The sequence below is a fragment of the Micromesistius poutassou genome, assembly GCF_964030765.1.
Source record: "Micromesistius poutassou genome assembly, chromosome: 12".
Classification (NCBI taxonomy): domain Eukaryota; kingdom Metazoa; phylum Chordata; class Actinopteri; order Gadiformes; family Gadidae; genus Micromesistius; species Micromesistius poutassou.
In genome coordinates this window covers 541,858-567,790 of record NC_140282.1, presented here as the reverse complement: position 1 = coordinate 567,790, position 25,933 = coordinate 541,858, and the positions used below count along the sequence as shown (strand labels likewise).

The following is a 25,933-nucleotide window of genomic DNA, read 5'->3' as shown; positions in this document are numbered from 1 at the left end:
CCCGGGGCGGTCAGAACCACGGCCCGGCCCGGAGCCCCCGCTGCCCCCCGGCCCGGCCCGGGCGCCGGTCCGTCCGCGGGAGGGTTCGAGTCCCCCGGCAGACCTTGGGCTCCGGCCTCCGGAAACATGGCGGCTCAGCTTTAGCGAGTCAAGGGAGGCGCAATCTGGGCCTTACCCCCCCCTCCCTCCCTCCCTCCCTCCTCCCCTCCTCCTCCCCCCCCCCCCCCCCCCCATGACGAGGCCGGAAAAACCGCACAATAAATCAGCCGTAAAGACACTCACTTCATCTGCTTCACGATGGTGCTCTTGCCCGACTCCCCGCCGCCTGCAAAGAACGGAGAACGGCAGAGTGAGACTCGACGGAGCGGCGAGCGGCGAAATCAGAACCACGGAGAGCAGCCGGTGCTGAGGAGGCGGCGGCGGGGCGCGCCTCCCTCCCTCCCGGAGCGGCGGGGCGGCGGCGGCGCCTCCCTCCCGGCCCTCCCGGTCCTCCCGGTCCCCCCGGTCCCCCCCCCCGGTCCCCCGGGTCCACCCCGGGTCCCGGTTCCTTACCGAGCAGCAGCAGCTTGACGTCCTTGGCCGCCGTGACGCCGTCCTCCTTCAGGTTCTTCTCGATGGCCTTGCTCCGGTCCAGAGCGGCGCGCTCCTCGGCGCTCAGAGTGCAGCCCATGGTTCAGAGTGAAGGCTCCGCTGTTCCGCCCTGTCCCTGCCGACTCAATCAGTGCGGATCTCTCTCTCTCTCTCTCCCTCTCTCGCTCTGTGTGTGTCTCTCTCGCTCTCTCTCTCTCCCTCTCTCTCTCGGTCTCTCTTTCTCTCCGTCTCTCTCTCTCGTTCTCTCTCTCCCTGCTCCTCTCTCTCTCTCTCTCTCTCCCTCTCTCTCTCCGTCTCTCTCTCTCTCTCTCTCTCTCTCTCGCGCTACAGCATTAGGCCCGGTCGGGATCCGAGAGGTATTTAGTCCGTTGCAGCTCGCGGTGTCTCGCGCCGTGTCCCTCCCGTCGGAGAGGGGGTGGGGTTCCGCTCGAGCCTCGGAGGTGGAGGTGGAGGTGGAGGTGGTGGTGGTAGGCGCTGCTGCTCGCGATTCGGGAGGTGGGGTCGTTGTGCTCGAGCGCTCGGAGGTGGGGGTCTCTCTATAGGGCGGCGCTGATAACAGTCCGCGCGAGCGAGTGCATCGTTCAATCTGCGAGCCGCCGCGAGAGGAGGAGGCAGAGCGCGCGAGACTCACCTAGAGAGCGAGAGAGAGAGAGAGAGAGAGAGAGAGAGAGGCGATCTCGCTGACGTCACGGCGGCCGAGAGGCGCTTTAATCGCGTCCCGGGGAAGACGGCTCCAATGGAAGCCTTCTGCACGGCCGCCCTGACGGAGTCGTTACCGCGGGTCACTCCTCTGCCCGCGCCGCCGTGTGTTGGTGTTGACGGTGCAGAGGTTTGAGACGTGCGGCTGAATTATGGGTAATAAATAACAGTCAAGAGAACTGAAGAAGATCCGTGTTTAAATTAAATAAAACCCCTCTGCAGGTGTACAACAGAACTGACCGACAGCGCTAGAGCTATATATACACACCTGCGCGTATGTACCGTCCTCCGTATGTGGGTCACGCGCCGCGGTGATGTTTATTCATATATTTTAATATATTTATCTCGTATTTACTGTTGGTCCTTTGTGGGCTACAGATATAAGTGTGTTAAAAGCTTCTAATCCGCATCACATCTGGATGAGCGGACAAGTGCAGCGAGGGAAGGGGAGGGGGGGGGGGGGGGGTGGACCATCAGCCCTAATGGAGCCAGACCCCCCCCCCCCCCCCCCCCCCCTCCTCCTGGACCAGAGGCAGGACCCCCCCACACACAAGATATATACTGCCTTAAGAACCGTTTAATGAGAGAGAGAGAGAGGGGGGGGGGGAGAGAGAGAGCAGAGAGAGAGGGGGGGAGAGAGAGAGGGAGAGAGCAGAGAGAGAGAGAGCAGAGAGAGAGAGCAGAGAGAGAGAGAGAGCAGAGAGAGAGGGGGGAGAGAGAGAGAGAGCAGAGAGAGAGGGGGGGAGAGAGAGAGAGAGAGCAGAGAGATAGAGAGAGAGGGGGGGAGAGAGAGAGAGGGAGAGAGGGAGAGAGAGAGAGCAGAGAGAGAGAGAGAGAGCAGAGAGAGAGAGAGAGAGAGGGGGGGGAGAGAGCAGAGAGAGAGGGGGGGAGAGAGAGAGCAGAGAGATAGAGAGAGAGAGGGGATTATTGCAAATTATACCTGAGGGAATTTTTTCCTAAATTATTTTCATCTTCAATTATACTAATGCATCCAACATAAACATCAAACTGTTTTACAACCATTTAATCCGCCCATTTGGCTAAACAGAAATACCAGCGACAATCACATTTGTGCTCAGCATTCACACGTCTAATACCTCAAAGGTTACGACTGACTCTCTCTGGGCCCGACGGAGGAGAGAGGGTCCGACTGACACAACAGAGCACTGAGCACTGGGTTAAAAGAACCACGCTCCAGATATAAACCACACACACACACACACACACACACACACACACACACACACACACACACACACACACACACACACACACACACACACACACACACCAAAGATCAAATATTTCATAAGTACATCTTCCACCCCTCCTCTGCTCCCTACACTGGGTGTAGGGTCCCAGTACAGTCACTGGGACGGTCCCAGTACAGTACTGGGGCGGTCCCAGTAGCTGTACTGGGGTGGTCCCAGTACTGTACTGGGACCGTCCCAGTACAGTACTGGGTCACTGGGGCGGTCCCAGTACAGCTACTGGGACGGTCCCAGTACAGTCACTGGGGCGGTCCCAGTAGCTGTACTGGGGCGGTCCCAGTACAGTCACTGGGGCCGTCCCAGTACAGTACAGGGTCACTGGGGCCGCCCCAGTACAGTACAGGGTCACTGGGGCGGTCCCAGTACAGCCACCGGGGCGGCCCCAGTAGAGCCACTGGGACGGCCCCAGTACGGCCCCAGTAGAGCCACTGGGACCGCCCCAGTAGAGCCACCGGGGCGGCCCCAGTAGCCGGCGGCCTCAGGCCACGCCCAGCAGGCTCTCGGCCAGCCCGGTGAGCCGGCAGTCCTCCAGCGCGCCCACCAGCCGGCCCAGCTTGGCGGCGCTGCCCTCGGCCTGCGTGAAGCGGCTGATCATCTGGTAGGCCTGCTCGTAGAGCCCCTCCCTCTCGTACTCGTAGGCCAGGTTGTCGATGGCGGGGCCCTTGAGCGCGCCGCAGCCCCGCGCCAGCGCCCGGCCCACGTGCTTCCACTGCCGGCCCACGCCGTTGGAGAAGCTGTGGACGTCGGCGGGGGTCAGGATACGGTCCTCTGGGGGGGGGGGAGGGAGGGGGAGGGGAGGGAGGGGGAGAGGAAGGGGGAGAGGGAGAGAGGGGGAGAGAGAGAGAGAGAGGTGTTAATGTGAGGCTTGATTCTGATTAAATGGCTCTCAGTCTATGAAGAACACGGCCCCTAACAGATCTATCTATCTATCTATCACTCTATCCATCTATCTATCACTCTATCTATCTATCTATCACTCTATCTATCTATCACTCTATCCATCTATCTATCACTCTATCTATCTATCTATCACTCTATCTATCTATCACTCTATCTATCTATCTATCACTCTATCTATCTATCTATCTATCTATCTATCTGTCTGTCTGTCTGTCTATCTATCACTCTATCAGTCTATCACTCTATCTATCTATCTATCTATCTATCTATCTATCTATCACTCTATCACTCTATCTATCTATCACTCTATATATCTATCACTCTATATATATATATATCAGATATATAACAGATGTATAACAGGTGCAATATGGTTCTGTTTTACACTTTGAAAGGAGATGATATAGTTCATGGTTCATGATATAGATGATTAAATAGTTATATTTATATAGATAAATAGTTATATTTATATAGATATATTTATATATATAGTGATATAGTTATATATATATAGATGATATAGTTATATATATATAGGTGATATAGTTATATATATAGATGATATAGTTATATATATATAGTGATATAGTTATATATATAGATGATATAGTTATATATATATAGATGATATAGTTATATATATAGCTGATATAGTTATATATAGATGATATAGTTATATATATAGGTGATAAAGTTATATATATAGATGATATAGTTATATATATATAGGTGATATAGTTATATATATAGATGATATAGGTAGTTATAGTTATATAACTAACTATATTATATAGTTATGTCTTAGACCTCTAAAGGCTGTCAGGTCTTAGACCTCTAAAGGCTGTCAGGTCTTAGACCTCTAAAGGCTGTCAGGTCCTAAGGTCTAAAGGCTGTCAGGTCTTAGACCTCTAAAGGCTGTCAGGTCTTAGACCTCTAAAGGCTCCTCAGGTCCTAAGGTCTAAAGGCTGTCAGGTCCTAAGGTCTAAAGGCTGTCAGGTCTTAGACCTCTAAAGGCTGTCAGGTCTTAGACCTCTAAAGGCTCCTCAGGTCCTAAGGTCTAAAGGCTGTCAGGTCCTAAGGTCTAAAGGCTGTCAGGTCCTAAGGTCTAAAGGCTGTCAGGTCTTAGACCTCTAAAGGCTGTCAGGTCTTAGACCTCTAAAGGCTGTCAGGTCTTAGACCTCTAAAGGCTCCTCAGGTCCTAAGGTCTAAAGGCTCTAGACCTCAGGTCTTAGACCTGAGGTCTTAGGTCCGGTCCTCACCGAACATCCCGGTCTGGAAGCGGAAGCAGTCTCCGGGCGGGGGCGGCGGGGTTGGGGGGGGCCCCGGGGCCCCCGGGCCCCCCAGGGCCTGCTCCTGGAGCCGCTGCTCCAGCTCCTCCATCTCGTCGTCACGGAGACGCGCCGACTGAGGACACATCAATCAAACACTCTCAGACACCGGGGGACCAGTGCTCCCAGTAACCCGTCACTGGTTCCCAACACGCAGACCCCAGAACCAGAGACCAGAACCAGAGACCAGAACCAGAGACCAGAACCAGAGACCAGAACCAGAGACCAGAACCAGAGACCAGAACCAGAGACCAGAACCAGGGCACCGGCCTCGTGTCTCCATGGCGCCGCTGGACCAGTCAGGCCTCCAGGTCTCTGATCATGTGATCATCAGCACCCTACTGCACCCTACTGCACCCTACGGCACCCTACGGCACCCTACGGCACCCTACAGCACCCTACAGCACCCAACGGCACCCTACAGCACCCTACGGCACCCAACGGCACCCTACGGCACCCTACTGCACCCTACGGCACCCTACGGCACCCTACGGCACCCAACGGCACCCTACTGCACCCTACAGCACCCAACGGCACCCTACTGCACCCAACGGCACCCTACTGCACCCTACTGCACCCTACGGCACCCTACAGCACCCAACGGCACCCTACTGCACCCTACTGCACCCTACGGCACCCTACGGCACCCTACAGCACCCTACAGCACCCTACGGCACCCTACAGCACCCTACAGCACCCTGCTGCACCCTACAGCACCCAACAGCACCCTACAGCACCCTATGGGTGAGAGGGGGATGAGCAGCACCCTACAGCACCCTACCTGGGGGAGGTGGGTGACCCCCTACGGGTGAGTGGTGGGTGACCCCCTACGGGTGAGAGGTGGGTGACCCCCTACGGGTGAGTGGTGGGTGACCCCCTACCTGGGAGAGGTGCATGTGGTCCAGGCAGGCCTCCAGGCGGTCCAGGCACAGGTCCAGGGTCTGGTCCCCGGCCTTCAGCTGCGTCTCCAGCTTGGCCTCGGGGCCGGCGCCCAGCAGCCGCCCGGCGTGCTGCGCCAGCGCCTGGCGGAGCGTTCCGGAGACGTAGCTCTGGAGGAAGCGCTGGCACGCCTCCTGCTCCACGAACTTCAGCTCCACGCCCAGCAGGGGGTCGGCGTCGTGAAGCTTCAGGATCTCATAGCCGCCGAGCCCCCCCGCAGAGTCTGGGGCCACGCATACACGCACGCACGCACACACACATACATACGCACACACACGCACACACGCATGCATATGTGCACACACACACACGCCCGCGCACACGCACACACACACATAAATGCTTTTATTTGGATCCAAATTTACAAAGAAGGAGAAAAAGATCCAAACATTTTGGGAAGAAATTACTGATAGGTTCAACGAGCTGAAGACATGATGAGTTAAGTTATCATACACAGAGTTAAGTTATCTACACACAACACTTATGGATCAACATCTTTGTCTGCAGATTCATGTACTACACACTGAGACAGAGCATCGTGTTGCCAATCTTTTGGCTCCCTTCTCACACACACACACACACACACCCGCGCACACAGACACACACACACACACGGTGTGAGGTCTGGTGTGGGGCCGTGGGGGGCGGGGCCTGGGGGGGGGGGCGGGTCTACCTGTCAGGGTGAGCTTGATGACCTTGAAGAGGGTGAACTTGTGGTGGGGGTCCTTGTAGAGCGACAGCAGGTTCACCTGAGGACAGAGCGACTTCAGGAACAGGACCGCCCCCCCCGACCAGGCGCCGACATCTGCCATGCTCTGACACACACACACACACACACACACACACACACGCACGCACGCACACACACACGCACGCACGCACGCACCACACACGCACACACACACACAGGCACGCACGCACACACACACACGCACACACACACGCACACAGACACACACACAGTTCATTAGGACTCAGATCGGTCAGGGCCATGTTTACAATCTTATGGGATCATAACAACAATTATAAACGATCATAAATAACTAAATGTTGACGCGTCAGCCGGTGACGTTCATCTCTGCTCGTCCTCAAATGTCCCGTTCTCCAAATCTCTCCCGGCGGGAATCAGCAGCAGATTGTAACTCAGAGCGTCAGAAACTAAAGCTTCCGACTCTCCACAACACACCGAGGAAAGGAAGTGATGGTTGTGGTTTCTTGTCATTCTCATTTCTCCTTTCTCATTCCCAGATATCAACACCCATGCGAGCATGCCAGCGACATGAGAACCAATCATTCATCGCAGCAAATATTATGCAGCATTAATATACATCACAATGTGTATTAATGTGTATTAATATACATCACAATGTGTATTAATGTGTATTAATATACATCACAATGTGTATTAATGTGTATTAATATACATCACAATGTGTATTAATGTGTATTAATATACATCACAATGTGTATTAATGTGTATTAATATACATCACAATGTGTATTCAGGATGCATTCAACCATTGAGCTTCATCACATTGAAGTTTATGATAATTCACGGCCCTGGTTGGGCCCCTGATGCGTCCCCGGGGGCGAGGGGCCCGCAGCGCGTTCATAGGAGGGACGATATTACACTCATAACGCCGGATTTGTTTCATAATGTATGACGTGTGTTTTAAATAGCCTGGTGCCAAACGGAGGGTCTTGATTTAGCCGCGTGGGGCGGGCCCATGCTGTGGTGTAACAACACGTCCTCAGTTAACACCTTCGCTTCGTCCTTCGTCTGAACACAGGCCCAGGTTCACACACACCATCTCATCTCGTTGGCGCGAGAAGATTCCTGAGAAGCAGCCTCGTATTCCTGGCGGAAAACCATCCCTGGGTCGGACTTCTAGAGGGGAGACGCAGGAGCCAAGATGCTGTGCCAGAGCTACTTACTAGCATCGCAGAAAATAAATTAATAACTTAAAGTGCATTTAATTATCGACCATTCCTAGACACGATAAACGTGACATGAGTACAATTCGTCCACATCTATAGACATCTATCTTATAGGTAGATAGATATCTTATATCTATCTTTAGGCCAACATGCTGCTCAGAGTCTATCTGCGTGCTACAGGATTCAGGGGGGGGTGGAAATAAGCCCACAATCACTAGAAACACGGTGTAACTCCCACTCTAATTAAAAGATAACTGATATTGAAATGTTTGGTTTAACCGTCTGAAAGCTTAATGGAATGATATTATGCATACATTATTATTATTACTATATTATTACATTAGGCCTGTAAGAAAATCTAATACAGTATATGGGACCGTTTTTCCATGAGCATTAGGTTTATAGGAAATACGTGCAGGGCAAATACAGATAGGAGGACACCTTCAGCAGAAGGTATACAAACAGGCCAATTTAAAATACAACTCGTAACGTCAGACTCCCTGGTCGTGATTTGTTTCTCCCGCTCTGATGCGGACTTGTTTTCGTTCTGATGTGTTTCTGCTCTGCACATTAATGGCTCTTCGTGGAAAGAACATCACAAGGGATTATGCTTTTCTGTTAAACTAATACGATGCCTTATCCCATATGTAATCATATGCCTATATGTCTATGCGCTGGTATTCTATAAATATAATGGTAAGATTAGTCCCCCGCAGATGTAAAGGATTATTATCCTGAGCGGTCGCTCTCAGATCCACTCACCCCGACCCGACACGGCGAGGTCCGGGGGACGAGAGACACAGACACCGGGTTTAGCAAAGACTCGGTTTGAAAACGACCCGGAGTCCTCGGCCCAGTACAGGACCAGTACAGGACTGGTTTGCTGAATGGGTTTCAGAACAACACCAATGTCTTCGTGAATTGCAGGACAGACAGTTAGGTACAAAATAAGTACAAAGAAAGTACTCGTACACACATGTGTTAACGACACACCGTGCAGACGGCTGCTCTTTGGCGTCGCCCCGATCGTGAATCTTTAAGAACTTACCTGGAACTTTGTCACCATGTTCGGACGCTTCCTCCTCGGGACCACGCCCACAGCCTGCTGGGAGCGTCGCGCCCTGTGATTGGCTGACTGAGAATCAGGGAACGCTGCGATTGGACGAAGTTAAGTTTTAGTCGAGGGGGGCGGACCCTCAGCAGAGAGGAAATGGTTGATGGCGGCTCCCCAAACCAGTCCCTTACTGGTGAACCAAACTAGTCCCTTACTGGTGAACCAAACCAGACTATACTGGTGAACCAAACCAGACTATACTGGTGGACCAAACCAGTCCCTTACTGGTGAACCAAACCAGACTATACTGGTAGACCATACCAGAGCCATACTGGTGGACCATGGACCTCTCAGCCCGGCCGGCAGAACCAGTTCAACCAAGCAGTGGTTTATTAAGTCTCGGGAGTCTTGGCCAATTAATTTAAACGCCAGAGTCATAATCATATTATCCAGATCGTTTGTTTGAGTGATTAAGCAATCGAAATCACGTGATTGAGATTGCTTTTAGAATAATTCTATTATTATTTATTCTTATCTCAAGTTCATTTTTCTCATCAAAATGAACTGAAATTGACATTTGAATTTAAGCCCCAGTAGATAAAACACGGTTGGTTTTTATTTCGCCACCAGGGGGTGACAGAGTTGTTTCTACATTAAGTGGTTGTCTTAGTTGCTATCAATTACAACACATTTATTTTATTAAATTCAGCCAATTCATATTTCGTACATTTCGTAATTTGACCATAGATACACAAATTGTGATTAGTACAGAAACTGTTTTGGCCTTTCTGACCAAGGACACATTACGTATTTAACAGAAAAACAACAAATCCTACAAAAGTGTCATTATCTAAAACCGTTTGCCTCCTGCTGTACCCTAGACCCTCCATGACCTGACAGTGACTCATACTGTACCCTAGACCCTCCATGACCTGACAGTGACTCATACTGTACCCTAGACCCTCCATGACCTGACAGTGACTCATACTGTACCCTAGACCCTCCATGACCTGACAGTGACTCATACTGTACCCTAGACCCTCCATGACCTGACAGTGACTCATACTGTACCCTAGACCCTCCATGACCTGACAGTGACTCATACTGTACCCTAGACCCTCCATGACCTGACTGTGACTCATACTGTACCCTAGACCCTCCATAACCTGACAGTGACTCATACTGTACCCTAGACCCTCCATGACCTGACTGTGACTCATACTGTACCCTAGACCCTCCATGACCTGACAGTGACTCATACTGTACGGCGGACAGTGTGGGTCGGACCAGCAGTGGAGAAACAACCAAAGTGTAAAAGTCACAAAGATTTATTCATAGTACACAAAAGAGAAGTCGTAAAAGGTTCTGCGGAGGTTATTGCCGTTCTCCTGACAGGAGCTCTTGTGGTTGATGTGTTTGACGAACTTGAGCGTCTCCTTGTCGCGGTACACCAGCGCCAGACAGTTGTCCTCGGGGTTCACCGTCAGCAGCTCCTCGTCCTCCTCGTTGGCCACGTAGGACGTGAAGCCGCCGAACTCTGAGGGCCAGTCTGCACGCACACGCACGAACACACACACACACACACACACACACACACACACACACACACACACACACACACACACACACACACACACACACACACACACACACACACACACACACACACACACACACACACACACACACACACACACAAAACAAATCAAACTAAAGCTGTTCCAGTCTGATCCAGAGACATCTCTAACCATCAAACTCAATTCCCGCCGTCGCTGACGCCCGGCACTGCAGGCCGCATCGGGGGAGAGAACGCAGGTCTAGTGCCGCTCCGATGCATCACATGACTGTCATCACATGACATCCAATGCATCACATGACTCCTTCACTACACAGGCAGGGAGCCTCATCGTGTCATGGTAACAGAGAAGACGTGTTAGTAGTACACTGTGCTAGAGGCTTTATCGGTGTGTACTTTATCAGTGTGTACTTTATCGGTGTGTACTTTATCAGTGTGTACTTTATCAGTGTGTACTTTATCAGTGTGTACTTTATCGGTGTGTACTTTATCAGTGTGTACTTTATCAGTGTGTACTGGTATCGGCCGTTACTCAAGTTCAGGAATCAGAGGGTTAGGTCAGTGGGTCAGTGGGTTAGTGGGGTTAGGTTAGTGGGGTTATGGTTAGTGGGGTTAGGTTAGTGGGGTTAGGGTTAGTGGGGTTAGGTTAGTGGGGTTAGGTTAGTGGGGTTAGGTTAGTGGGGTTAGGGTTAGTGGGGTTATGGTTAGTGGGGTTAGGTTAGTGGGGTTATGGTTAGTGGGGTTATGGTTAGTGGGGTTATGGTTAGTGGGGTTAGGTTAGTGGGGTTAGGGTTAGTGGGTTAGTGGGGCTAGTGGGTTAGTAGGTTAGGGTTAGGTTAATGGGGTTAGTGGGTTAGTAGGTTAGGGTTAGGTTAGTGGGTTAATGGGGTTAGTGGGGTTAGGTTAATGGGGTTAGTGGGGTTAGGGTTAGGTTAGTGGGGTTAGGTTAATGGGGTTAGGTTAATGGGGTTAGTGGGGTTATGGTTAGTGGGGTTATGGTTAGTGGGGTTAGGTTAGTGGGGTTAGGTTAATGGGGTTAGTGGGGTTATGGTTAGTGGGTTAGGTTAGTGGGTTAGGTTAGTGGGGTTATGGTTAGTGGGGTTATGGTTAGTGGGGTTAGGTTAGTGGGGTTATGGTTAGTGGGTTAGGTTAGTGGGTTAGGTTAGTGGGGTTATGGTTAGTGGGGTTATGGTTAGTGGGGTTAGGTTAGTGGGGTTATGGTTAGTGGGGTTAGGTTAGTGGGGTTATGGTTAGTGGGGTTATGGTTAGTGGGGTTATGGTTAGTGGGGTTAGGTTAGTGGGGTTAGGGTTAGTGGGTTAGTGGGGCTAGTGGGTTAGTAGGTTAGGGTTAGGTTAATGGGGTTAGTGGGTTAGTAGGTTAGGGTTAGGTTAGTGGGTTAATGGGGTTAGTGGGGTTAGGTTAGTGGGGTTAGGGTTAGGTTAGTGGGTTAGTAGGTTGGGGTTAGGTTAGTGGGTTAATGGGGTTAGTGGGTTAGGTTAGTGGGTTAGGTTAGTGGGGTTAGGGTTAGGTTAGTGGGTTAGGTTAGTGGGTTAATGGGGTTAGTGGGTTAGGTTAGTGGGGTTAGTGGGTTAGGTTAGTGGGTTAGTAGGTTGGGGTTAGGTTAGTGGGTTAATGGGGTTAGTGGGTTAGGTTAGTGGGTTAGGTTAGTGGGGTTAGGGTTAGGTTAGTGGGGTTAGTGGGTTAGGTTAGTGGGGTTAGGGTTAGGTTAGTGGGGTTAGTGGGTTAGGTTAGTGGGGTTAGTGGGTTAGGTTAGTGGGGTTAGGGTTAGTGGGGTTAGTGGGTTAGGTTAGTAGGTTAGGTTAGTAGGTTAGTGGGGTTAGTGGGTTAGGTTAGTGGGGTTAGGGTTAGGTTAGTGGGGTTAGGTTAGTAGGTTAGGTTAGTAGGTTAGTAGGTTGGGGTTCTGACCTGAGCAGCCGAAGGGCAGCAGGAGGTCCAGGGCGTACTCGGCCCTCACCGCCTCCCCGTCGTGGAGCAGGGTGTAGCCCCCGTGGGTCCAGCGCCGCAGCTCTCCGGCGTACTCCGGGGTGCTGGGCTCTGGGGGGGCAGAGGTTAGAGTCAGACTCACCTGGAGGGGACCCTCACCCTCACCCCCCCTCTACCTTTGGCCTTGGTCTTCTTCTTCGTCGACGGCGTTGTCTCCATCGCGGACCCCGTGGCCTCTCCGTCCCTCGCGCTCTCTTGGCTCTCCACCTCCTCCTCCTCCTCCTCTACCTCCTCCTCCTCCTCCTCTACCTCCTCCTCCTCCTCCTCTTCCTTCTCCTCCTTCTCTCCGTCCCCGTCCTCGTCCTCTTCCTCGTCGTCTTCATCGTTGGGGCAGAGGTAGTGCAGCCGGAGGCCGGTGAAGTTGGAGAGCAGCAGGAAGAAGGCCTCGGAGCAGAGCAGCTCCCAGCACTCGCTGACGCACGACGGGAGGCTCTCCAGAGACGCCACCTCGTAGGACCTGGGGAGCAGCGCCGTTACTACCACCGCCTTCAAGGGAGGGCTGAGAGGAGGGAGGGTAAAGGGGGGAGACAGGGGGGGGGAGACGGGGGAGACAGCCCACCTGTTGTTGGGGGGCCCCCTCCTGGCCCACTGGATGTCGTGCAGCCTCAGAGCCACGCTGACCTCCGCAAACTTCTCCTCCTGGCGACAGAGAGAGAGAGAGAGCGTCAGCAGCGAGGACGGAAGAAACACAAGCAGTGAAGACAACACCGACAGAGGAGGAGGCGCACCTTCAGGAAGTCTTTGAGCTGGATTTCGGCGCTCTCTTCAAACTCCTCCTGGATCTGCTCCTGGTAGGAGATGTCCAGATACATGGGGTTCACCCACTCCAGCAGCAGCGTCTCCTGGGAGGAAACAGGCAGCGCGTCAGGCGTCAGTACAGGAGCCTGACGCACCTGGAGGCAGAGGGGGGGGGGGGGCCGTCCACTCACGTCGCGGGGCAGGTGGGGGCTCCTGGGGAGGGCCTCCTCCACGTGGCGCGAGGGCCGCTCCAGACACGGCCCGTGGAACCACCCGCTGAGAGACAGACGGCACTTGTCCTCCGACAGCACCTCCGCCACCTGCAGGAGCAGAGGTTAGTCTGGGGCCCTTACTCTGGGGCAGGAGGGGCCCTTACTCTGGGGCCGCTACTCTGGGGTCACGACCGGCGGGTCAGGGGACACTTTTATCCAAAGCGTCGTACACACGTCGTACACATGTCGTACACACGTCGTACACATGTCGTACACATGTCGTACACATGTCGTACACATGTCGTACACATGTCGTACACGTATCGTACACGTATCGTACACATATCGTACACATATCGTACACATATCGTACACGTATCGTACACATGTCGTACACGTATCGTACACATGTCGTACACATGTCGTACACATGTCGTACACATGTCGTACACATGTCGTACACATGTCGTACACATGTCGTACACATGTCGTACACATGTCGTACACATATCGTACACGTATCGTACACGTATCGTACACGTATCGTACACATGTCGTACACATGTCGTACACATATCGTACACGTATCGTACACGTATCGTACACGTATCGTACACGTATCGTACACGTATCGTACACATATCATACACGTATCGTACACGTATCGTTGTTGAAGTAAACCTGGTTCAGGAGCAGGTAGAGGACTACAGGGGGACGACGTCAGGGCCCGGACCCCCCAGGGCGTGGAACCCCCTCACCACCAGACCCCCCCACACCCCCAACACGAGGCCCACCCCCACCCACACCCCCACGGCGAGGCCCAGAATTCAGAGAGGCCCACCTGGTGGAAGGAGACGGGGGACACCTCAAACAGCACCAGCGTGTTCCAGGAGGGGACCAGCGACTTGACGATGTGCTTGGGCTGGAGGTGACCTGGTGGAGGAGGAACAGCGTTACTGGTCTGTTCTGAGGAGAACCAGGGACCCCCCTGCTGTGAGCTACGTACTGTCGGTGGCGTACAGGTCCAGCGTTCCCCCGTCGCTGCTCTGCCAGGGAGGGACCAGGTAGAGGATGAAGGCCACGCGGCGGCCCTCCAGCTCGTCGTCATGACAGAGGAGCACGTCTGGAGAGGGACCAGTGTTACCACGTAGATACTACTACTACTACTACTACTACTACTGTAGTACTACTGCTGTAGTAATAGTGTTACCACGTAGAGCAGATACTACTACTACTACTACTGTAGTACTACTACTGTAGTAATAGTGTTACCACGTAGAACAGATACTACTACCAGTGTTACCACGTAGAACAGATACTACTACCAGTGTTACCACGTAGAACAGATACTACTACTACTACTACTACTACTACTGTAGTAATAGTGTTACCACGTACAACAGATACTACTACTACTACTACTACTACTACTACTGTAGTAATAGTGTTACCACGTACAACAGATACTACTACCAGTGTTACCACGTAGAACAGATACTACTACTACTACTACTGTAATACTACTACTGTAGTAATAGTGTTACCACGTAGAACAGATACTACTACCAGTGTTACCACGTAGAACAGATACTACCTCTGTAATAACAGATACTACCACTGTAATAATAGTATTACCACGTATTCTTAATAAATATTACCACAGTATTACCGGTGTATTAATGAGTATTACCGGTGTATTAATAAGTCTTACCACAGTATTAATAAGTATTACTAGTATTACCGGTGTACTGGTACTTGGCACAGGAGATGTCTACGGTGGGTTCCAGCTCAACACTCAGAACGTCTCCCAGCCACGAGCGGAAGCGGCCAAATAACGCTGCCCTGATACAACATACAGAATAATGAGTATTATGATCATGAGTATTAATAAACACAGGCCTATAGACGTCTACAGACTACGTCTACAACTACAGACGTCCCAAAAACAGAGAGTTAAGAAATTCAAGCCAATCAGCCAGATGTTGTCTCTACGTTAAAACAGAAGACCAGGTTCCACTTTACCTGAGGCCTGAGATGTGGGACTCTGTTCTCTCCCGTAAGTCGTCAGACTGGAAGAGAGGAGAGAGAAGACGTATGAACCAGTAGAACCTAGAGACGGTATTAACCACAGCAGTAGAACCAAGAGACGTTATTAACCCCAGCAGTAGAACCAAGAGACGGTATGAACCACAGTAGAACCAAGAGACATTATTAACCCCAGTAGAACCAAGAGACGGTATTAACCAGTAGAACCTAGAGACGGTATTAACCACAGCAGTAGAACCTAGAGACGGTATTAACCAGTAGAACCAAGAGACGGTATTAACCAGTAGAACCTAGAGACGGTATTAACCAGTAGAACCAAGAGACGGTATTAACCAGTAGAACCTAGAGACGGTATTAACCACAGCAGTAGAACCTAGAGACGGTATTAACCAGTAGAACCTAGAGACGGTATTAACCAGTAGAACCAAGAGAGTTATTAACGACGGGGCCAACCTGCTTGAACTTGTAGAGGTCATTGGACTTCTCGTGGAAGTTGAGTTCCAGAAGTTCCTTCTGGAGGTTTTCTGTGAACGCCTCGCTGTGGATGAAGTCCTTGATGATGCAGTGTGGGAACGGGTAGCAGCTCAGCTCCAGGTTCTCTGGAAAGTGAAGAGAGAGGAGACGTGAGGCCAGAAGCACTGTGGTGTGATGTGGTCCTCAGCCCATCAGGAGAACAACAACAGAGGGTCCACCGAGGGCCGCAAGATAATGGAACTAGACGACCGACAGACAGACAGACAGGCTTCAGGACAGACAGACAGGCTTCAGGACAGACAGACGGGTTTTGGGACAGACAGACAGACAGGCGTTAGGACAGACAGACAGGCTTCAGGACAGACAGACAGGCTTCAGGACAGACAGACGGGTTTTGGGACAGACAGACAGACAGGCGTTAGGACAGACAGACAGGCGTTAGGACAGACAGACAGGCGTTAGGACAGACAGACAGGCGTTAGGATGTTGTAATCATGCATGAATTGTTAACGAAGATACAAGGTCAACAACAGCAACGTTAACCCGTCTCACCCCCGTCCTAACCCGTCTCACCCTCGTCCTAACCCGTCTCACCCCCGTCCTAACCCGTCTCACCCCCCGTCCTAACCCGTCTCACCCCTCGTCCTAACCCGTCTCACCCCGAGTCCTAACCCGTCTCACCCCGAGTCCTAACCCGTCTCACCCCCGTCCTAACCCGTCTCACCCCCGTCCTAACCCGTCTCACCCCCGTCATAACCCGTCTCACCCCCGTCCTAACCCGTCTCACCCCCGTCATAACCCGTCTCACCCCCGTCCTAACCCGTCTCACCCCCGTCCTAACCCGTCTCACCCCCGTCATAACCCGTCTCACCCCCGTCCTAACCCGTCTCACCCCCCGTCCTAACCCGTCTCACCCCCGTCCTAACCCGTCTCACCCCTGTCTGAGTACCCCGGTCCAGTGGATCCAGTCCAGGACCCTCTAGGGTAGGACTCTAGGGTAGGACTCTAGGGTAGGACTCTAGGGTAGGACTCTAGGGTAGGACTCTAGGGTTAGGACTCTAGGGTAGGACTCTAGGGTAGGACTCTAGGGGTAGGACTCTAGGGTAGGACTCTAGGGTAGGACTCTAGGGTAGGACTCTAGGGTTAGGACTCTAGGGTAGGACTCTAGGGGTAGGACTCTAGGGTAGGACTCTAGGTTAGGACTCTAGGTTAGGACCCTAGGGGTTAGGACTCTTGTTTAGGACCCTAGTCCACTCACCATGGGAGTAGTGGACTCCTTGTGCCCATGCTTCCTTCACGGCTTTCTTCACTTCCTCGTCGTCCACCACCACAGAAAGTTGAGCCACTTCTTCGCGTTTCTTTATCCTCTTCCGCTTCTCCGGGTTGTCGCTGTGCTCCTGTGGTCGTTTGGAACTCATCGCTGCCGCCTCATGCTCCACATCTGGATGTTTACTTTGGTTCCGTCCACTCTATTAAAGTCCGGTCCGGGCGCACAGTGTCGACGTCAGCGTCTCGCTAGCAGGCGGCGAGCGTCGCGGAGGATCTACGACACGCACGTTAAGGCGCACACACTTTATTATTATATTATTATTATATTATATTATATATTATATTATAGGTTATATTTATGACACCGTCATAAATATAACCTGATTTGGTTATTTTACAACATTTGTTACATTGACAATTATCAAGACTTTTCTAATTGTGATTTCATATATTTTTGGCAAATATATATATATATATATATATATATTATATATATATATATATATATATATATATATAATATATATATATATATATATTTATATTGGCCAACAATATTTATATAGTAAATATAAAAAAACACTTAAAAATACTTTTATATACTTATATATACATACATATATATATATATACACACACATGTGATACCTTTTTTATTGGCTTCACTGCATTGTGAACAGAATATGAACATATTCCAGGAGCCTCGTTGTTGATAATACAGCTCTGAGACCACTACAAAGAACGTTAAGTTGACCTGATACATAAAACACATAATGGAAATCCTCAAAGGGTTTACCAAAGCCTGCATCTGTAATTCCCAGAGAAGTGCGGAGCAACACTTAGAGTGTCCTGCCTGTGGAAGCTATAAATACCCTCTCATCACCGCAGTTTAATCCAGTCTGGCTCTTTGACACATTACAGAACAGAGTCAATGCAGTGTGAACAGAACTGTCTTTCTGAAGAACCGGTATTTTATGATACGGCTGCTTGGGGTGAAATTTTGAAAATTTTCATTTTCACCCCATTGTAGAAAAATTGTAAAAAAAAAAAAAAAGCAGCTTGATATATTGGTAATGTTATAAATATTACTTTCAATACCCTTTGGAAAATGTGAGAACTCAACCTGAATAAATCCATCAACACACTCCAGAAAGAGATCATTCCGCTAAACAAACAGTTTTATTAAAATAAAAAACACTCACATCATCACAGGTTAAAACAAGAAACTCAAAGTTGCAGCTTTTTCTTTTTTAATCAGACAAATCTTTTGAGAGTAAAATGAATTTGTAGCATTGGGATAAGGAAACAACATATGATAGAAAATATCACTTTTTTCTTTTCCCCCAGGTAAAAAAAACAAACAAATTCCCCGGCCCCTAACCCCTCTCCACCCCCAGTGGAGCCCAGTGCTCCCAGTGAGGAGGCGCTGGGACAGTCCTTCAGTGATGAACAGTTCTTCTAAAGCTCCTCTTGAACTACGTCCATAAGGGCTGTGCTCACAGAGACAGCCTCACACACGTCCTCTTAGTTGTAGATGAAGTTAAACCTGAAAAACAACAAAGAAAAGAGTGATTTAGGAACAAAGATAATGTGTTGCATGTTGAAGCCTTTGTCAGTTTTACGGAGTTCACGTCAAGAATTGTATACTTATATTCAAGTCATCAATTCAACTTAAAAACCTTTGTGCATTCCAACGTTTATACATTTCCTTTTTAATCTATGACGGAGAAAAACGGACATCCAGACTTGATGTGGCAGAGTAGCAGAAGGCCACAGCCCGGGCAGTAAGCTGAACCAAACCAAACCTATTCCTTAAACCTCACTTACACTGAGGCATCTAGAGACGCTTTATACAGAGAGAGCGACAATAAGTACGTTAGTCAGAAGGAAGAGAACATACAATATGTCCTGTGGGTACCGTGAGGATGTTCATAGAACCAAGAGCCAGCACTAACCATCACTAGGTTAACCCGTTCCCCGTATACACTAACCATCACTAGGTTAACCCGTTCCCCGTACACACTAACCATCACTAGGTTAACCCATTCCCCGTACACACTAACCATCACTAGGTTAACCCATTCCCCGTATACACTAACCATCACTAGGTTAACCCATTCCCCGTACACACTAACCATCACTAGGTTAACCCGTTCCCCGTATACACTAACCATCACTAGGTTAACCCGTTACAGATACTTCAATGGAGCCGGCAGGTACCTGCTGAGCAGCTGCGGGAGGCTGGAGATGATTGGTCCGTAGCCGGGGGCGTTGTCGTACAGCTCGAAGAGGGGAGCGGCCACCAGCTTGTAGTTCTTAGGGACCGCGAACAGAGCTGAGGACACGAGGACACAAGGACACGAGGAAACAAGGACACGAGGACACGAGTCAATCCCGACTGGACGTTCATCAATCACAACTTTGAGTCATATTCATGTTTGGACGTCAGCGTGCGTTCAGACGGACCTTTCTCCTGGAGCTGGACCACAAACAGCTTCTTGTGCTCCTTGGGTTTGGTCGTGTGAGCCGGAATGTACGGATACTGGACGGACGGACGGACGGACGGACACGTCAACCAGGCTGAACACAGACTCAACGAGATGCAATCGGTACCACAATAACCACGTTTTATCATCCATAAAACATCCTCTGTGTTGAAGACCAACGTACGAGGCAGAGACTCAACAAACAGTTTCTACGGTTACGATCGGCCAGCACTGATTCTACGTTCAGAGAGACGTGGAGGTAAAGACTAGATACTGCTCTAGTCTGCACTGGTTGGTGTCTGGTCAGCAGAGGGTGACCTCATGACCTCATGACCCCCCAGCCGTGGGGGAGGGGGGGGGGGGCACTGACCTGCGGGGGCTCAAAGTTGGGGCGCCACCAGTTCCCGATGCAGTCGTCGATGACCCAGTCCTGCTTTACGCCGTCCTGACGGCCGAGGATCTGACGACAGACGGAGAGCAGCAGTAGGACAACAGACCAACACAACCATTACCACCCATTACCACACAGAGCTAGTAATGCAGACTCGTACCGGCCTAAGTTCAAAACATACGTTGGTAAGTGTACTCTCAGACATAGTGGTGTGGTGAACTGGAATAAGTTACCGTTGGAAATTAAGAGCATAGACAACTATCATCGTTTCAGAAAACAGGTCAGGGTGAATTTAAACCCCTGGTGACACGAACACGTCCTCCTCCATGTGGGTTGTGTCTGTTGGCGTTTGTCTGTGTATGCACATTACACTTTAGTACGGAGAGTAAGGGTTAGGGAGGATTCTTTTATATTGTTAGCCTCTCATAGTCTATTTTTATGAAGTTTAATGTTTTGTTCATGTGGATATACGTCCTGTCTCGTAACACCAGGGACCGTGATGGAAATAAGGGCTTGCACTTTGTCATGTTTTTGTTCTACACGATATTTTGTTCTAACAGCAGCCTCTCAGCAGGAGGCCGTCCGTACCTCCGTCATGAGGCGCTTCAGCCCGTCCACCTCGTCCTCTCCGGGGCTCAGCTCTCCGCCGGGCCTGGGGGGGGGGCGGGGGGGGGGGGGTTGTTGGTCAAAGTGCTTCACAGTGTTGACTGACATTCACCCGTTCATCACACACTCACACACCGACGGCGGAGTCGACCCCGCAGGGCGACGGCCAGCGGGGTCAGGAGCAGTGAGGGTGAGGGGCGGCCTCCACACTCCGGGGATCCAACCAGCGACCTTGCGGTTACCAGCCGACCCCCCCCCCCCCCCCATGGTACCACAGACTGTACAGGAACACGATGGTACGGCCGATGGTACTCACAGCTTGAAGAAGGTGGTGCCGAGCTGCAGCAGCAGGACGTGGGGCAGCCGGTGCTCGTGGACGATGAGCACGCCCTCCACCGTCCGCCTCATCCCCATCTTGTCGAACTCCTCCCTCATCCTCTGGAAGCGCGCGGCCACCGAGCTGTCCTTCTCGTACAGCGGCTCCTTGGTGCCGAACGTGTAGTTGGTGAGAGGGTACCTGGTACAGAACCAGAGGAGCTGAACTCTACTGACCAACGAACCCGATCACTGGTACAGACCACAGGTAGGGGACAGACCGGATCACTGGTACAGACTACAGGTAGGAGACCGGATCACTGGTACAGACCACGGGGACAGACCGGATCACTGGTACAGACTACAGGTAGGAGACAGACCGGATCACTGGTACAGACTACAGGTAGGAGACAGACCGGATCACTGGTACAGACTACAGGTAGGAGACTGGATCACTGGTACAGACTACAGGTAGGAGACCGGATCACTGGTACAGACCACGGGGACAGACCGCATCACTGGTACAGACTACAGGTAGGAGACCGGATCACTGGTACAGACCACAGGTAGGAGACCGGATCACTGGTACAGACTACAGGTAGGAGACAGACCGGATCACTGGTACAGACTACAGGTAGGAGACAGACCGGATCACTGGTACAGACTACAGGTAGGAGACCGGATCACTGGTACAGACCACAGGTAGGAGACAGACCGGATCACTGGTACAGACTACAGGTAGGAGACCGGATCACTGGTACAGACTACAGGTAGGAGACAGACCGGATCACTGGTACAGACTACAGGTAGGAGACAGACCGGATCACTGGTACAGACTACAGGTAGACAGACCGGATCACTGGTACAGACTACAGGTAGGAGACAGACCGGATCACTGGTACAGACTACAGGTAGGGGACAGACCGGATCACTGGTACAGACTACAGGTAGGGGACAGACGCACCACGCAGACCAGAGACCCTGGTTGATGGTCCTCTCCAGGGGGTGTGTGTGTTAGTGTGTGTACTAGTGTGTGTACTAGTGTGTGTTAGTGTACTAGTGTGGACCAGTACTCACAGGTTGATGGTCCGCTCCAGGCTCAGTGTGTGTTAGTGTGTGTTAGTGTGTACTAGTGTGTGTAGTGGACCAGTACTCACAGGTTGATGGTCCGCTCCAGGCTCAGTGTGTGTTAGTGTACTAGTGTGTGTAGTGGACCAGTACTCACAGGTTGATGGTCCGCTCCAGGCTCAGAGCCTTGGCCGGCCCGCTCATGTATTTGTTCCCGAACTGAACGGAGCCGCCGCGCGGCCAGCCGGCGCTCGAGCGGCTCGGGGGCACGATGGACATCCTGCTGCTGCTGGGCGGGCGTCGAACCGGCAACCCTTCTGTCGCGGACCGGCGCTGTGGAGCTGGACGCCCGAAGCTGGTGAATAAAGTTAAGTTAGGGTTGATTGCAGAAACTGCGGAACTACAAAGGAAAAAATGCTTGTTTCTTTATTTCGGCCCTCCCTTTCCGCGCCTCCTGAGCTGTAGTTCTATTGGTTGGCTGACGTCACAGCGCCCCCTCGGGTGGGAGGCGCGCGTTGCACCCGACTGCATCGTTTGGAATGGATTATGATTCTATTATACGGTTTTATATTATTCCAATCCGTGGATGTCCTTGTAATAATAAAACAAGTGTAACTGCAACCATTGCAGCGATGGATCATAGATAAGCACATTATTTTTAAAATATTCTCTGACATATAACTCATATGTAGGCTATGTACAATGGATATTCTTTATTTATTGCTATGGCTCGTTATTTTTGTCCTAAATAAGAGACATGACACATAGGCCTTTAATTAGCTCTGAACAATTTGAAATCTTTAATCCAGACCATATCAGTATTATTATATATTATATGAATAAATCATTTCTATAATCATTATTTTTCCTTGAGAAAAGTGAGAACATTAAATGATGAAGTCGACAATCCATTTAATAGTGAAGAGTACGTCTCTTATCATCTATTGTAAACATGTTTAACAGTGAAGAGTACGTCTCTTATCATCTATTGTAAACATGTTTAACAGTGAAGAGTACGTCTCTTATCATCTATTGTAAACATGTTTAACAGTGAAGAGTACGTCTCTTATCATCTATTGTAAACATGTTTAACAGTGAAGAGTACGTCTCTTATCATCTATTGTAAACATGTTTCCACCACAGTTCTTCTCATACAGTACATCTTATACGTGCAGTTCAATATTCAATCATATCCATAAAAAAAATACATCGACAACAACAAACAGACAAAGTCGCTGCTGGATCCTCTCGTCCAATGGGAGGGCAGTTCTTTGGTCCCATGACGCGTGTGCCCCTCCTCCCCCCTCCTCCCTACTGCGGCCCCCTCCCCTCTCACAGTAGTCGGTCCCTGGTGGATGCAGTTGTTATTGTACGCCTCTCTCTAGGAACTCATTCTTCACGGGTGGAGCTGGTCTCATCTGGTTCAGCCTCCGGGGGGTCTGGAGCCGCGGGGCTGCGGGCCGGGGCCCCGGGGGCCTCCCTCTCTCCTGCTCTGACCCGCTCCTCCTCTCCCCGCTCCTCCTCCTCTCCCTGCTCCTCCTCTCCCTGCTCCTCCTCTCCCTGCTCCTCCTCCTCTCCCTGCTCCTCCTCTCTGTCGCTCCGCTGAACGTTGCGTTCTACGTCTGCTTCTGTCTCTGAAAGAAAAACACCACAGTCAGCTTCAGTTCCACTTTAAGACCAAGGCATCGATGATCACACTTAAAGATAATAATACAATAATATAATCAATAATCACACTTAAAGGGGACGTATCACCACCACCGGGTGGGAGTGTCATCAGCCGCTACGAGCCGTTTGGAAAATGTGCCTCTTCTGACATCACAGGTGGGCGTGGTCCACCTAGACGTGTGACGGACAGACGAGCAGCGTCTGCCCCGGTCCACCGGGTCGGCCGGTGGACTGACCTATCAGCACACACGTCTAGGTGGACCACGCCCACCTGTGATGTCAGTGGAGGCTGGTGACGGCCGCCCCCCCCCCCCGCCCCCCCCCCCCCCCGGCGGTGGTGACACGTCTCCTTTAAGCGCTCAGCAGCTCGTACCCCCCCCGCCGGGCGGTGAGTCACGCCGGGGCTTCTCCTCCGGGGGGGTCTGCTCGTCGTTAGCCTCGGCGCGGCGGGGATCTGTCGGGCTGGTGGCATCCGGAGGGGAAGCTGCCGTTGGCATGGAAACAGAGGAGAGCTCCGTATCCTCGGTGCTGACGCTGCTCAGTCCGCCGGCACCGGGACGGCTTGTGACCGGAGGGTCAACAGAGGGGGATGTAGAGGGAGGGGCCCCTGAGGGGGAGGGAGGGGCCCCTGGGGTGGAGGGAGGGGCCCCTGAGGTGGAGGGGGGGGCCCCTGAGGGGGAGGGAGGGGCCCCTGAGGGGGAGCTGGAGGGAGGGGCCCCTGAGGGGGAGGGAGGGGCCCCTGAGGTGGAGGGAGGGGCCCCTGAGGTGGAGGTGGAGGGAGGGGCCCCTGAGGTGGAGGGGGAGGGAGGGGCCCCTGGGGTGGAGCTGGAGGGAGGGGCCCCTGAGGTGGAGGGAGGGGCCCCTGAGGTGGAGGGAGGGGCCCCTGAGGTGGAGCTGGAGGGAGGGGCCCCTGAGGTGGAGCTGGAGGGAGGGGCCCCTGAGGTGGAGGTGGAGGGAGGGGCCCCTGAGGAGGAGGTGGAGGGAGGGGCCCCTGAGGGGGAGGGAGGGGCCCCTGAGGGGGAGGTGGAGGGAGGGGCCCCTGAGGAGGAGGGAGGGGCCCCTGGGGTGGAGCTGGAGGGAGGGGCCCCTGAGGGGGAGGGAGGGGCCCCTGGGGTGGAGCTGGAGGGAGGGGCCCCTGAGGGGGAGGTGGAGGGAGGGGCCCCTGAGGGGGAGGGAGGGGCCCCTGAGGGGGAGGACTCGGGGCAGGAGGTATGGGAGGTGTCAGAGGGGAGGGCGGGGCCTGGCTGAGGAGATGGTCCAATAGGGTGAGCGCTGTCGGTCGACGCCGGGCGGGTGACGCCGGTGGGCGTGGCCTCCACGCAGGGGGCGGGGCCCGGCGCGACCGGCGCCTCACAGACAGACGGCGTGTCGACCAATCCCTGAGGCGGAGTCTCAGCGCCGGGGGAGGGGCCTGTGGCGGGGGAGGGGCCTGTGGTGGGGGAGGGGCCTGTGGCGGGGGAGGGGTCTGTGGTGGGGGAGGGGCCTGTGGCGGGGAAGGGGTCTGTGGTGGGGGAGGGGTCTGTGGCGGGGGAGGGGCCTGTGGCGGGGGAGGGGCCTGTGGCGGGGGAGGGGCCTGTGGCGGGGGGGGGTGCGGTGCGGGGGGACGGTGTGGCGGGGGGCCCCGCTGCGTTCTGGAAGGTTCCCGTGGAGACGGCGTCCACGGCGACGGCGTCAGAGCTAACGGAGACGGAGGAGGAGGGGCCGGAGGGCGTGGCTGCTGTTGTTGTTGTTGTTGTTGTTGTTGTTGTTGTTGTTGTTGTTGTTGTTGGACTGCGGGGGGCTGAAGTGACGGACTCAGAGGAAGCGGCAGGAAGAGGCGGTGATGCTCCTGAGGCGGTGGTGGCCATGGCAACGGAGGGCCCCGACGGCGCTGTGGAGCCGCTGGGGGCCACGGAGGAGGGGGCCGGGGGGGCCACGGAGGAGGGGGGCCGGGGGGGCCACGGCAGACACACCCGCTGTAGAGACCACAGCGCGGCCGTCCAGGAGCACCGGGGGCGTGGCCTCTGCTGGAGGCGTGGTCTCGATTGGGGGCGTGGCCTCTGCTGGAGGCGGGGCCTCCGCCTGACGTAGCTCCGCGGCGTCGAGGGGGGCGACGGCCGCGGCCGGGCCGGAGGGGGGGGCGGGGTCTACGGGCGCTGAGGCGGGGGGGTCCGGGGGGGGGGCGTCGGCCTCCTGTATCCTGGCGAGCTGGTTCTCCGGGGTGCTGCGTCCGGAGGGCGGGGCCGCGGAGGGCGGGGCCCCGGCGGGGGGGGGCCGCAGGGGAGGGGGCCGCGGCGGGGGGGGCCGTGGGGGGGGGCCCCGGCAGGGGGGGCCCCGGGGGCCGCGGGCTTCAGGGTGGGCTTGGGGGCCAGCGCCGGCT

At 53.0% G+C, this 25,933-nt stretch overlaps 5 protein-coding genes across 5 annotated transcripts in view; 2 read left to right on the top strand and 3 right to left on the bottom strand.

The window, feature by feature from the left end:
* Positions 1–144, top strand: part of cog4 (component of oligomeric golgi complex 4) — a gene marked incomplete at its 3' end in the record, with an annotated part of 14,639 nt that extends 14,495 nt beyond the window's left edge. Inside the window, 1 exon segment of the mRNA XM_084475850.1 lies at positions 15–144. Within this exon segment, the coding sequence (XP_084331976.1) occupies positions 15–144 (130 nt within the window).
* Positions 145–3,023: 2,879 nt separating this feature from the next.
* On the bottom strand, positions 3,024–8,751 carry LOC311356420 (tumor necrosis factor receptor type 1-associated DEATH domain protein-like). Its single transcript, XM_084476195.1, has 5 exons — positions 8,715–8,751; positions 6,402–6,543; positions 5,671–5,951; positions 4,721–4,865; positions 3,024–3,329 (listed from the first exon to the last, which is right to left on the bottom strand). The coding sequence occupies exons 1-5, from the start codon at positions 8,730–8,732 to the stop codon at positions 3,040–3,042; spliced, it is 876 nt and encodes a 291-aa protein (XP_084332321.1). The 5' UTR covers positions 8,733–8,751; the 3' UTR covers positions 3,024–3,039.
* A 1,269-nt stretch (positions 8,752–10,020) lies between these two features.
* On the bottom strand, positions 10,021–17,259 carry LOC311356414 (prolyl 3-hydroxylase OGFOD1-like). Its single transcript, XM_084476189.1, has 12 exons — positions 17,030–17,259; positions 15,751–15,896; positions 15,274–15,320; positions 14,993–15,093; positions 14,258–14,374; positions 14,093–14,184; positions 13,231–13,359; positions 13,030–13,143; positions 12,861–12,940; positions 12,418–12,758; positions 12,224–12,352; positions 10,021–10,269 (listed from the first exon to the last, which is right to left on the bottom strand). The coding sequence occupies exons 1-12, from the start codon at positions 17,187–17,189 to the stop codon at positions 10,049–10,051; spliced, it is 1,677 nt and encodes a 558-aa protein (XP_084332315.1). The 5' UTR covers positions 17,190–17,259; the 3' UTR covers positions 10,021–10,048.
* A 955-nt stretch (positions 17,260–18,214) lies between these two features.
* nudt21 (nudix hydrolase 21) lies at positions 18,215–22,343 on the bottom strand. Its single transcript, XM_084476197.1, has 7 exons — positions 22,064–22,343; positions 20,840–21,040; positions 20,506–20,569; positions 19,897–19,986; positions 19,507–19,582; positions 19,261–19,375; positions 18,215–18,586 (listed from the first exon to the last, which is right to left on the bottom strand). The coding sequence occupies exons 1-7, from the start codon at positions 22,183–22,185 to the stop codon at positions 18,565–18,567; spliced, it is 690 nt and encodes a 229-aa protein (XP_084332323.1). The 5' UTR covers positions 22,186–22,343; the 3' UTR covers positions 18,215–18,564.
* A 3,076-nt stretch (positions 22,344–25,419) lies between these two features.
* Positions 25,420–25,933, top strand: part of LOC311356066 (cleavage and polyadenylation specificity factor subunit 5-like) — a gene marked incomplete at its 5' end in the record, with an annotated part of 4,646 nt that continues 4,132 nt past the window's right edge. Inside the window, one exon of the mRNA XM_084475849.1 lies at positions 25,420–25,640. Within this exon, the coding sequence (XP_084331975.1) occupies positions 25,420–25,640 (221 nt within the window). The remainder of the gene's footprint in view (positions 25,641–25,933) is intronic.

Bases quoted from the DNA above. Each gene is read 5' to 3' on its own strand.
- LOC311356414 (XM_084476189.1), bottom strand. From the start codon at position 17,189: ATGAGTTCCAAACGACCACAGGAGCACAGCGACAACCCGGAGAAGCGG. The intron at 15,094-15,273 runs GTAAAGTGGAAC...ATGTTGTATCAG, and splicing joins TCCCACATCTCAGGCCTCAG to GGCAGCGTTATTTGGCCGCT. The intron at 13,144-13,230 runs GTGAGTGGACGG...GTTTCCTCCCAG, and splicing joins GCCCCCACCTGCCCCGCGAC to GAGACGCTGCTGCTGGAGTG.
- LOC311356420 (XM_084476195.1), bottom strand. The intron at 5,952-6,401 runs GTAGACCCGCCC...GCGTGGCCCCAG, and splicing joins CATCAAGCTCACCCTGACAG to ACTCTGCGGGGGGGCTCGGC. The intron at 3,330-4,720 runs GTGAGGACCGGA...CCCCCCCCCCAG, and splicing joins CTTCCAGACCGGGATGTTCG to AGGACCGTATCCTGACCCCC.
- nudt21 (XM_084476197.1), bottom strand. From the start codon at position 22,185: ATGTCCATCGTGCCCCCGAGCCGCTCGAGCGCCGGCTGGCCGCGCGGC. The intron at 21,041-22,063 runs GTGAGTACTGGT...GTTCTGTACCAG, and splicing joins CTGGAGCGGACCATCAACCT to GTACCCTCTCACCAACTACA. The intron at 19,376-19,506 runs GTCCGTCTGAAC...TCGTGTCCTCAG, and splicing joins GGTCCAGCTCCAGGAGAAAG to CTCTGTTCGCGGTCCCTAAG.